Consider the following 12,684-nt stretch of genomic DNA (forward strand, 5'->3'; position numbering starts at 1 on the left):
GCCATTTGGAGCTTTGTTTGCGATCTATCTGGGTGCAACCGGTCTGACCGGTCTCTGAAACCGGTCTGACCGGTCTAGGTTTTTGAACTCCAGCCCGACCGGTCTGACCGGTTAGAGAGAGCGGTCTGATCGGTCCGAGTCTGCCAGGTCTGCAGATTTTATCGTTCGCTTCCGTGTTTTCTCTAGCACGTTCTAGGGGTGTTTTGTGTTGGTTTAGCTCTTCCATAGCTATTCCAAACTTCACCTAGAACTCTTGAGGGCTCGTGGTGATTTCGGGACATAGGCCGACGGATCAATTTCGAGAGAAATTTTGATCGGCTCCCATTCACCCCCTCTGGTCGCCAGTTTCGGTCCCTCAGAACGATAGCAACATCAAGGTTGTCGCTATTGTGGGGGTCGGCGGTATTGGCAAGACCACCCTTGCCCAGATGATATTCAACAACGAAACAATCAAGAACAAGTTTGACATAAAAATATGGTTGAGCATTAACAAGGACTTTGATGAGGCTGAGCTATTGCGGACTATCATTTCTGAAGCTGGAGGTAATCATTATGGTGATAAACAACTGTTCCTGCTACAGACAAACCTCATCACTACTCTGTAAGCGAAGAAGATCCTTCTGGTCATGGATGATGTCTGGAGCGACAAAGTATGGAATGATTTGCTTAGAGTCCCATTGGCTAATGCCGCTGCTCGAGGTAGTAGGATCCTTGTCACCACAAGAGATATAAGGGTAGCACGGGGTATGAAAGCCTTGCACCCTTACCACCATGTCAACAAGTTAGAGCCAGAGGATGCTTGGTGTTTGCTCAAAAACCAGCTGCGTCCGTAATTTACAAATCTAATATCTATCTACAAATTTCCTTGTAAATAAGCATTTCTAGTAGAAAAAAGGTCATGAATCTTGAGTAGAAACACCTGGTTACGTGGTAATATTGTAGCTTAAATTTGGTCCAGTACTCACCTTTCAGGAACCCACTGGTGTTTGTCTTAATGATTTCTGTGTTAAGAAGATTGTGTTGCGACTTGAACCCGGGCTGGCTCAGCGAACCGCTTCTCTGGCGTGTTCAGCGGACCGGTTGCATTGTGAGAGTGTTGGCACCCATATCTGTTTATACTGATATGTTGCACAATTTTTGTTGGTACAAGATTTACGTATGTTATTATGTTTGATACAAATTTAAAAGAGTAAGTACTTAACCAATCACAAGGATCTACTGCTGAATGAAAACTTTGAGATATATTGGGAAGCCATAAACAGGCTACAACTTTAGTGCTTGAGAACTTACATTATTTTTTTCGCAATTTTCTACAGCATTGTCTGCTTTTGTTTTTCCATTGTTGTTAATCAACTTTAGCACACCCTCCTTTATTCTCATGTTGACTCCTATCAATTGCAGCATCATGTTATCTAAATAATATGGTTACCATTTATTTATTTTAGAGGAAACAGGACGGGCAACCCTAACCCGACCCCCTACTTGTTATATATATATATATATATATATATATATATATATATATATATTCTACACATGGGGTGTTAAATAGTATTCAACACACCGGTGGCGCCGCCCAACTCCGGCGAGGAAAAACACACTCGATATTTACTACTCCACCAGCACGCACCACATTCAACGCAATTAAAAGCAACACCATGGCCACCACGTACGCATGCAAACCAAAGCTTTTACGGTATAAAAAACAACCCTTTACTGGCCATTGATTGCTATTTATTGGTGGCACATAAAATAGACACTATTGCTGTATCTATTATGGTCATTCTGCTCTATAATTGGTGGCCATTAATTAGCCGTTATTAATTTTGTTTACCTTAATACCCTCCTCCACAGTCAAAATTGCTAAGCAATAATGCATAGATTATAATAGCAACCATAAAAACTTCAGCGGACCCATAAAATGCCAATGGTGCAAGGTATATAAACAAAGGGTAATCAACCTGTGTTTCCTTCAGCTTTCACCGCCACCATCCATCACCTTCTGGATACAGTAGGTTTTATCAGCTTTCACGAATCCGGCAGGCGACAGTCATCAACAAGCCACATTTTGTGGATACAGTAGGTAAGTCAGGCTACCACATTTCATCATGTTGTCTCCTGGATGCAAGCCGCATCGAGGTCCGAACCTCTCTTCAGGACAAGCACCAATCTCACCACCGACGTCCACCAACTTGGTAGCAACACGGAACGCCCATCAGTGACGGTAGCAGGTTAGTTCGTATGTGCCCTCAAATGCTTTCAATTGGTAGTTCATCTGCTGCTGTACACCCCACATGCATGAAGTTCTGCTGCCCCTGTGTGTTCGAGCAGAGGGCAACTGAGTAGTATTTTCACACTTTTGAGTAGTATTGTTCTATAAATGAATGATAAATATTGTAGTAGTAATTTTTTGCCAATGGTTAAATCAATTGGGGCAATATCCAAAATAGTAGTAGTACAAGCAATACTGTAGTAGAAATTTTCATAGCATCAAAAAATATCATTGTGTTTCCACGTTGCAAGGCAAATGCATGCCAGAGTAGTATTTTTTATAATTCAGAGTAGAATTTGGCTCTTATTCAAGTAGTATTTTCACACTTTTGAGTAGTATATTGTTTTTTATAAATGAGAGTAGTATTTTTTTCTTACTAAAGTAGTATTTTCCACAATTTAGAGAAGTACTTTCATAATTTTGAGTAGTATCTTTTTATAATATAGAGTAGTATTTTTGTTCTCTATAGTACTTCATAACTTGTGAATCATGCAACCATTAGGTCATGCTTACCACGCAACTAATTTCTAGTTGCTTATTGGAGCCAATCGAAACTAATATGTAAATCGCAAGACATAATTATCGCTTAGGAGTAATTTACAACTTTATTAGTATGTCAATTGCTAATATTTTCTGTTGGCCAAAGAATCTTCATAGCAAAAGCAGCTTGACCTCTTTGTTTCTAATGTTGTGCATATAACCTTGTATACCTTTTGTTGGAGAAGCTGCAAGCTAGAAGGATGTAGGGACAGATACATGCATGGATGTTTATTCGCTTTCTTTTATTCTTAGAATGAGTGTAGTCAAATTTTGTTCATCTGTGTATATGGAGATATCTAGGAGTAATTATTAGTTGATTGTATAAATATTACTTATCAGTGCATTTATAATTACTCCCTTAGGTGAAAAGGAGTAAGTACTCTTTGTATCACATCCTTCACTTACAAACTAATTCTTATTCTGACGACTAATTACTCCTCTCCTTTGGCTATGTAGTCCATTCACTTTACAAAATAATTTGTTTCAAAAGAGAACTTTGGAAAATAAAAATGAGTCAGGTTATGTCTAACTACTTTTTTGTATGAATAATTACTCCGGGCAAATTCACTCCTTTATTCCCATGACTAACTTTTGCAAATTACTCCATGTCATTTTGGTGGAGAAATTGGCCATTGGGGGTGAAAAATAACTGCACCCGTGCGCAAGCAAGCCTTAACTGCACCTGAAATCCCTTCATCAACTGGAATGAACCCTCATGGAGAACTCACTCACCGCATGAAAAAAAAAATCATGCATGCACCATTAAGGTTTAATCAGTCTTAAATCCTTGGGGCGATTTTCATGCCGGCCCAATGGTCAGGTGACCGCGTCGTTGATGGCATTGACAACCTAGCATTCAAATGAGTAATAAATCGGAATCATAACTAAAATGCTGCACAATTTTTACTACTCGCAGTGAACAATAGTAAAAAGTCATCTAGAGGGCTTGTCGGAGCTCCACTAAAAGCTGTAGTACACGCAGAATATTACAAACTCATTTTGTTACTTTGTGTGATGGATTTCGTCACAAATTACGGTCACATGATCTCACTGGAGCTCCAAGAGCTAGCTGCTGTCAATTTTTACGGCTGCGGCACAAAAATAATGGATTTTACGGTCGCCGAGGCTTGCTGGACCTCTGGCTGCAAGCGTCGCTGGAGCGCTTAAATCAAAAAGGCATACACTCTTTGTCAATTGGGAAAATACTTGTTCCATTTTGAAAGAAATACTCCTATTGTCAATTGAAAAATATTCCTATTATTTGCAAAAATAACTTCGTGTCACGCTCCAGTAAAAGAAATTCTACTCATACAAAATTTCATGCTAATGGGTGGTCAACTGCACATTACGACACGCAACAAACATTTACTTAATTACTTATTGCGAAATTAACTTTCTATGCATTGGAAAATTACTTTTAAAATATTGTCAACGGCCCAAATCCATGCCCAAATCCATGCGTACATTGCTCCCTGCACAAATCTCGCCGGACAATTTTAAAGCCCACTCTCACAGCCTCACTAGCCGTGGTTCGCATGCAAGCATTAATTCCGGCCGTGATAAGCCATTAAATCTCTGGTCAAATATGCATTAAAGCACCAGCATGCTCGCTTTTTACTGCCCGCACAGTGTGGCACCGTAAATTCAGCTCGCCGGAGTACGGGCGGCGCTCCGCCGTGGGTGTTGAATATTATTCAACACCCGATGTGCTGAATAGACCAGTCCTATATATATATTGGCTAAGTATGTGCTTAAACCTTAATTAGGAATATGAACAGTACACGAGCACTCACCAGAGAGTGGCTCAGGCACCCAACTCTACGCTATTGAACGATAGCGACTTACGTGGGTGGTGGATATAAGTGCGCGATTATTATGTGCGTGTTCTCGAATATATCCAGAGAATATCACGTGAAAGAAGTGGACAAGACAAAAGAAATAAACAGTAATCTGAACAGTGAGTTCTACTATAGCCAGGACAATTATTGAAGGCAGCACCACCGTCCAGCTGTCCAGACAACAGCAAAGGAGAATAATTGAAGACACCGGGTGTCCAGGTGCTTCCTTAAGCCAGAAGGTTTCTCCCGTCTATAAAAGGGTAAGCCAGACTCACGCATTCATAGCAGGACCAAGAAGAGGAGAGAAGACACTGACCGCCGAATACTCAGAGCGCATCCGCAACCACTCCACCTAATTAGTACCACTCCACTCCCATTGTAATATAGAAATAAGGGAGCTGTTGTAATCGCCCTTCGCCTGTAAGGTAATCTCAGGTTTGTGCTAGTGCTTAGGGCTTCCCAAAAAGGAAAACCGTATGTAAGTTTGCTCTGTGGAAATGGATTAAGCTTTTCTATGAATTTCCCTACTTTCCTTTGAGCTCGTTCATACGGGGTGATGTCTCTACGCTAGGGACCCTAGAGGAGAAACCTCTGCGTTGAGTTGCTCTCATTTAGCCCATGGAGAGGCGTCTGAGAGAACCTGTGTCCGCAGAGAAGTGTTCCCTTCGGGTGGAACTGCCTGAGGAGACGGTAGAGCCTGAGTCCTGTATGCGCGTGGCTGGGGTTAGCTTGGGAGATGACCGGGTAGGCCTAGTTCTGAAGCGAGCTAGCGATGCATGCGGTGAGTACCGAGTAGGATTTACACAAGCATAGTTGCACGACCGGCTGAATTTTGGTTTCGCCAACCTGCCAAGATCCTGAGAAGCACGCATATCCATACTTTGCATATTCACTAATCACGCACATAATAATCGCGCACTTATATCCACCACCCACGTAAGTCGCTATCGTTCAATAGCGTAGAGTTGGGTGCCTGAGTCACTCTCTGGTGAGTGCTCGTGCACTATTCATATTCCTAATTAAGGTTTAAGCACATACTTAGCCAATATATATTGCCAGAATATTGCTGCAAATAGTAGCGTGAAAGCGACACTCTGATTTGTTAAATACTCCCTAAATATTATTAAGAATAGTGCATAACGAGAAACCCTCTGAAGTGGTTCATCCACCTTGTTAGTGGATTTTTGCTATTCATATTCCGAATTTGAATAGTACATAATATTTTGAATAGTGCTATGAATTTGAATAGTGTCAGTGGAATTTGAATAGTAAACTGCTGAATTTGAATAGTGTAGTGAATAGTAACTCGAGATTTTAAATTTGCTAGTTTGAAAATCCGTTTCATGAGGGGAGAGTCTCCCCTACTGATCATATATATATATATATATATATATATATATATATATATATATATATATAAGTAAAATGAACAAAAAGTTATTACAGGTCTCAAGAAATAAAAAAGGAGACAAAGAAAATAAGAGAGATTACAAATGGTTGTCTATCCATTCTTTCAACATGTCAACTAACGAATTTTTAGCTCTGTGCACAACCAGAGCTAATTCTTTCTTGTAATAGGTCCGGCAACTCTGAACCGAGGGTGCTAACAGAGCTGCTTGTTATATATTGATAAAAGAAAAGGTATTACAGGGAAAAAACCGAGAGAACTTAAATCTCACTAAAAGTATCTAGTCACTCAATCATTGAAAATTTCTTTACAGCCCTGCGGGTTGGCACTCTTGATCTATCTTAAGAGTTAAGACCCACCTGCTAGCACTCAAGTCCTGATCTCATCATCTTTGATCCTGGCTAACAGAGACAACACAGGCAGCTCCTGACAGTCGAAAACCCAAAGCCATGAAAACTATTATGGAGCGGAGGAGCCCTTTCTTTGGCACTCCCGCATCCTCATTGAGGTTCAACCTTCATTGACTTGCAAGATCACGTACGACACCGGAGACAAGATAACGGACGACATCTCGAAACATGACTACGAGCGCTCCTTCCCAATACCGCAACACCGGCTGCTTTAGGATCCCAGCATATCGTGCCGCCTCCCTCCTACGTGCTTTGTCGTTATCATCATGGTTACAACAACATCCCTCCTCTCATATTTATGAGGAGATCTGGGTTATAGAGTTTGATACGACCTAGATCTACCCTATACTGCTAAATACAACTAAAGCTCAATCATAACCTGACTCATATAAATATTCGACACAATATCCAATATAGGGGACAATGACTGCTATGTGGCTATCCTTGTCGTCAATCAATTGAAAATCTATAGTCTATTTTGTATGGTCAACCAAGCAAATATTTTGCATATATTTTATTTATTAGACTTATCTTATGCGTTTGATTTCCAACAGGTTGCCTCATTTGAGACAGATGAGATCACGATTGAGACACTAAAGGATATTGGGATGGGAATTATTGAAAGATGTGATGGTTTACCACTAGCTGTCAAAGCAATTGGAGGACTACTGAGCCAAAGAAGCATCAACGGAGACGAGTCGGATAAAATACTTAAAAATCCTTCATGGTTAGTTAAGGGATTTCCAGAAGATGTACACCATGCAATATACCTAAGCTATGAAGATCTGGTTCCTCCTTTGAAACAATGCTTCATGCACATCTCACTTTTTTCTAGAAAAATTGAGATCCACAGAGCTATGGTTGTTAACATGTGGATTAGTGAAGGATTTTTTCATGGAAGCTCAAATGAACAAGAAGAACTAGGCAAAGAGTACTTTAATGAATTAATATCGAGGAATCTTATAGAGCCAGATCACAAGTATGCTGAAAAATCAGCTTGCACAATGCATGATGTTGTTCGCTCATTTGCTCACTATATTTCCAGAGATGAAGCATTGGCAATTCATGAGGTGCCGACTAATTTTGGTGATCTTGATTCAGCCAAAATCCGTCGTCTGTCTATTGAAATCAGAGGGTCAGGGTCAAATAAATTAGACTGGAGCGTCATACAAAAGCATAAGTCACTGAGAACATTGATATTAGATGGTTGCATCATGTTTACGCCCCATGATTCTTTGAGTTGCTTTTCGAGACTACGGACACTCTACATAGTAGGTGCAAGAATTGGTGAATTGGTTGACTCTCTATGTCAACTCAAGCACCTGAGGTTTTTGCGCTTGGTATCTACGGATATATCTAGATTGCCTGAGGGAATAGACAAGATGAAATTTTTACAATATATTACCCTTCGGAATTATGAAAAAGTGTACAAATTCCAAGTAGTATCCTAAAACTAAGGCAGCTAAGATGTCTTGACTTTATGGACACAGAAGTAAGTGGTGTGCCTAGGGGGTTTGGTGGGCTAACAAATTTGAAGGAAATACTTGGTTTTCCAGCTCACATGGACACAACTGGTGCTTCATCAAAGAAAAATGATTGGTGCAGTTTGGAAGAGCTGGGAACCATATCTCAACTCAGATGGCTTGAATTAAACAAATTGGAGAATGTATCTGCAAGCTTTTTTGCTACAAAGGCCAGACTTGCTAGCAAGGAACACCTTACCACTCTGAAGTTAGCATGCACCCGGACCCATCTACCAGACACCCGTGTGTTGTTTGATGAAGCCATCTCGAGGGACAATCAACAGATCATTGAGGACGTATTTGATGAGCTTTGTCCTCCGCCATGCTTGGCCTCTCTGTCCATCAAAGGATATTTTGGGTGTCGACTCCCCCGCTGGATGATGTTCCCGACATCAGTGGCGCCTCTCAAAGGTCTGAAATCCCTATTCCTCCAGAACTTGGCTTGTTGCATCCAACTGCCCGATGGCTTATGCGAGATCCCCTTCTTGGAATTCATACAAATCGATCGAGCTCCAGCCATCACTCATGTTGGACCTACATTCGTGCAGGCACAACACCACCATCATTATTCCAGTAGGCTGCTCACATTTCCCAGACTCCAGAAGCTGCTTTTCTTGGATATGAAGGAGTGGGAGGAGTGGAAGTGGGAGGCGAAAGCCAATGTGCAAACCATGCCACTCCTAGACTCACTCCTTATCCACCGTTGCAAAGTGAGGTCTCTTCCACTTGGCCTTACCTTCCATGCTACGTCTTTGAGAAAACTAGAGGTGTCCGAAGTTGAGCACCTGAAGTCCTTGGCTAGCTTTACTTCTGTCACCGATCTAGAGGTGGAGGACAACGACGATCTGGTGAGGATTGTTGATCTCCCCGTGTTGCAGAAGCTTTCCATCACTCGCTGCCCGAAACTAATGGAGTTGGAGGGTATGCCAGAACTCATTAGCCTCAAGCTGAAGGATTACTACATGGATACACTACCAGAATATCTACGACAAGTAAAGGCAAGGCAGAGCTGGAGCTGGACTGCAGCTTCGGTCTGCTCACTTCGCTAACCTTGGTGAACACTGGGCCAGAGTGGGGGAAGATCGATCGGCCACATCCAACAAGTGAAGGCATATGCAAAGGATGGAAATAGGAAGAGGGGATGGCACTTCCTGTACAAAGCAGATCCCAACAACATAGACACAAATATTAGCCAGCATTACAGTTCAAAAGATAAATTAATGCATTTAATAACTGCATCGTCTTAGTTGGCTCATTTAATTTGAAGCTTTTTGTTTAGTCGCACCTGCTGATTCTATCAGCTATTTTGTATCCTACCGACGGAACTTAAGCTCTCCTATTCTGTATTTGCATGAATGAATCAGGTGATGAAGAGGATGTAAGGACCTGACAGAGTATTCCTGGTTTCGTGGTCATTTATCGCTAATCAAGAATATTAGTATGTTATTATGCTTTACAACCTATGCTGCTCTATGCATACATCTCTTTGTACACGCACAGTGATCTGTGTTTGTCAAGTCACCTCCAGAATAATATGGTGGATATGAAGCACAACACCTTCCTAAATCCTTACAAAGGAAACGGAGAAACCAGATGAGCTTAGTCATATTTAGGTCCTGTATTGCCAGAATAATATGGATTGAACAAGTTTGTAAGTGTAACTTAGCCATGATTGTGCAACCCCATCGACCATCAGGTCTGTTCATGTACCACATTAGCAGGAGGAGGATATTGTTCCTACTTCCTACAGATTTGAAACAATTAAACTCGGTCATGGTGTTTGTATACTCGTATATAATGCTTCACTGTGGTATTTTGGATCCACATACTCAAAAGGTGCGACAACACACCAGCAACGCAAAGCACCATATTTCTATCTGTCGCTGCTTCAATTGTTGGCAATTCTGATGAGGAGCTCAACCAGCTGGTCTGGCCTTGAGAGCATGGCCATGTGGTCAGCTCCGGCGATCTCCTCCACCTCTATGCGGGGGCTCTGCGCAACCATGTGGCTCTGGAACTCCACTGGGATGCCATGGTCGTCCTCCACCACAAGAACACTCGCCTCACTGACCCGTACCGCTCCTCTGTGAGCAACTTGGCGTCCCTCATGAGCACTTCATCTGGGTTTCCCGTTGTGAATGCATTGGCCGGCTTGATCAGCATTAGGCCCAGAGTCAAGTCCTACATGCAAATTAAAGTGGTCTTGAGGGGCAAAACAACAGGAAAGTATAGCAGTAATGAAATTTTCTCATGCTTCAATATTTCCCCTTTGATGAGGCGTTTTTAGGCTTATTTAGAGAAGGCAGCAATTAACGCAGTCACTAGTGTAGGTTACTTATTTTCTTTAGCGACCAAAATACAAGACTCATGCTTTCAAAGTGCTAACAAACACCTAATGCAAAAATATGGAAACTTAAAGCTCGGAGTTAAGTCCATATTTCCTAACGCAGTCATATAATATATATTTTTCTACTAGCAAACTTAAAAAGTTGGAATGAAATGTGAATTTGGGATGTAGCATCGAGTTTGAATGTTACCTCTGGTGGGCTCAATTGGTAAAGTCTTTGGGCCATGAAGTTAGGCCCAAAGATAAATGGTTTGCCCTTGATATCAGGATTCTCTTGTTGAAGCTCCATTGAGTCCAGGAAGAAATTCGGCCCAACATATGCTAATAACTGATGATATATAGCAAGGGCAAAAAAAAAAAAAATCTGTTATACTCCGTCGTTCCAAATTGTAGGTCATTTTAGCATCTCTAGAGATAATGTATGTCTAGTACACAGCACATGTAATGTATCTACAAAATCCTAAAACGAACTACAATTTGAAACAGAACGATAGTACAAACAACAGTCGCGTCGAACATTTCTGGTTATAAACGCAAACGCAGTACAACAAGCATCCAGGTCACCTCGTCACTGGTGGCAGCCATGGGACGGCCGACGGCCGGCATGGACGCGGCGACGAACACGGCCGCGGCGACCCTGTCCGGGAACCTCTCGACCGCGAGCTCCACGCTGTACCCGCCGTGGCTGTGCGCGACGAGCACCACGCGCTCCCCGGGCGGCAGCGCGGCCATGGCGTCGAGCAGCGGGCGCGAGTACTCCTCGAAGCTGCGGACCTCATCGACGCGCGCCGGGTGCGTGCCGCAGCCGGCCATGTCGAGCACCGCGGCGCGGTGGCCGGCGCGCCGAAGCGCCGTGACGGCCTTGTACCAGCACCACGCGCCGTGGCACATCCCGTGCACCAGCATGAACTGGTGGCGGTGGTGGTAATGAGCCCGCTTGGTCTCCGCGGCGGCCATTGGCGTAGTATGTGCGGGGTCTCGGCTTCTTGCAGAGTATATATACAAATAAAGAAACCTTGCTTGCACCGAAGGCTAGATGCGCTGACAGTGAAAATGGATCTATTTTCTTTCTGTTTCCTTTTCACGTGGATGGTGTGCGAAGCTATCCTTGTCCATGTAAGTATCTTGAGCAGATTACTCATATCCTGTACTTAAAAAATTATAAACCAATAATTATTTGTGCATTTTTTATGATCATAGTTGCAGCAGACTACTAAAATATTCGATCACCGTTAAATAGGGTTGAAGAATGCATCCCCTCAATTTATTATGTGAGATTAAGGTGTGTTTTGATGATAAAAGATTTTAGTAATAGAATTTGGATTAGCAATTTGCTAAAGCACCTCTGATCAACAAAAGAATAGTTTTATGATATTGGAGAGATAAATGAGTAATTATTTGACGGAGATACTCTCATGTGTCTTCAAGTGAGCTAAAACCTATTTGCCACAGTCAGCCTAGCATCAGTCTACTATAGTACCATGTGTTGTTTTTTATTATTCTTGTTTTAGGATTAGTTTGTTGTTATGTCCATGTTCATACCCTTTATTCTACATTGTTATGTAAAACTTTGTTATTCTGTTTTTAGCAGGGATAAACTTTAGTCTCCTCTTATTTGTATACCAATTAGAAGGATAAAATACTGTATAGATAAGGACTAATTTATGGTTAGAATCTAGTAGTCCTAATTATTAGATTCTAATTGTCCCATGCTAAGTCCATTAACACAACTAGGCAGGTTGGCGCGCTTTGCGCGCCTGTAGCAAAAGATTTGATGTAAAATAATAATAAAAATATATTATCGTATATTACAGTTAAAACAATATCGTGTTGATATATTTTGGCAACGTGTTGATGTATTGAATGAAGTGTGATAGGTATAGTTGATAGATTGTCATATAATTATATTTTGCGAGTTTATGAAGTGGAATTAAAATCCAATAAGTAGTAGGGGCTAGCACGTGTAGACGTAGTGTATGAAATATGGTTATTGTTTTCATGTAAATAAATAATTAAATATATTTTGTGGGTGGATTCCAATTGAATATTATGTGGGTAACACCTAAATAACACACAGGGCCCACATGGGCCCTGTATAAATAGTACATAGAAGAATTTATTTTGTGTATGTTAGTAGATATAATTGATGGATTAGCTTACACTAATTATTAATTTTGGTAGAAAAAATGATAGGGTTAGAAATGAATGTATGATTCAATTATATTTTGCGAGTTCATAAAGTGAAAATAAAATCCAATATATAATAGAGGTAAATGTAGTATATAATTTTTTTTCATAAAAAACTTAACATTTAAACACATGGGGCCACTTTTTAATTTTTTTATT

At 41.3% G+C, this 12,684-nt stretch overlaps 1 protein-coding gene and 1 pseudogene across 2 annotated transcripts; one reads left to right on the forward strand and one right to left on the reverse strand.

Annotated features, from left to right (window-relative positions):
* The first annotated feature begins 363 nt into the window (after positions 1 to 363).
* On the forward strand, positions 364 to 9,246 carry LOC120665709 (putative disease resistance RPP13-like protein 1). 2 transcript variants are annotated; one of them, XR_005671289.1, is made up of 3 exons: positions 364 to 818; positions 7,020 to 8,402; positions 8,540 to 9,246. XR_005671289.1 is itself a non-coding variant. In XM_039945367.1 (2 exons), exons 1-2 carry the CDS (start codon positions 627 to 629, stop codon positions 7,917 to 7,919), a joined length of 1,092 nt encoding a protein of 363 aa, XP_039801301.1. In that variant the 5' UTR covers positions 364 to 626; the 3' UTR covers positions 7,920 to 9,246. The 2 variants fall into 2 exon arrangements, 1 of the variants encoding a protein (XP_039801301.1); XM_039945367.1 differs by having other exon boundaries at positions 7,020 to 9,246.
* A 444-nt stretch (positions 9,247 to 9,690) lies between these two features.
* On the reverse strand, positions 9,691 to 11,295 carry LOC120667747 (annotated as a pseudogene).
* Positions 11,296 to 12,684: the final 1,389 nt, after the last annotated feature.

The sequence above is a fragment of the Panicum virgatum genome, chromosome 3N (assembly GCF_016808335.1).
Source record: "Panicum virgatum strain AP13 chromosome 3N, P.virgatum_v5, whole genome shotgun sequence".
Taxonomy (NCBI): Eukaryota; Viridiplantae; Streptophyta; class Magnoliopsida; order Poales; family Poaceae; genus Panicum; species Panicum virgatum.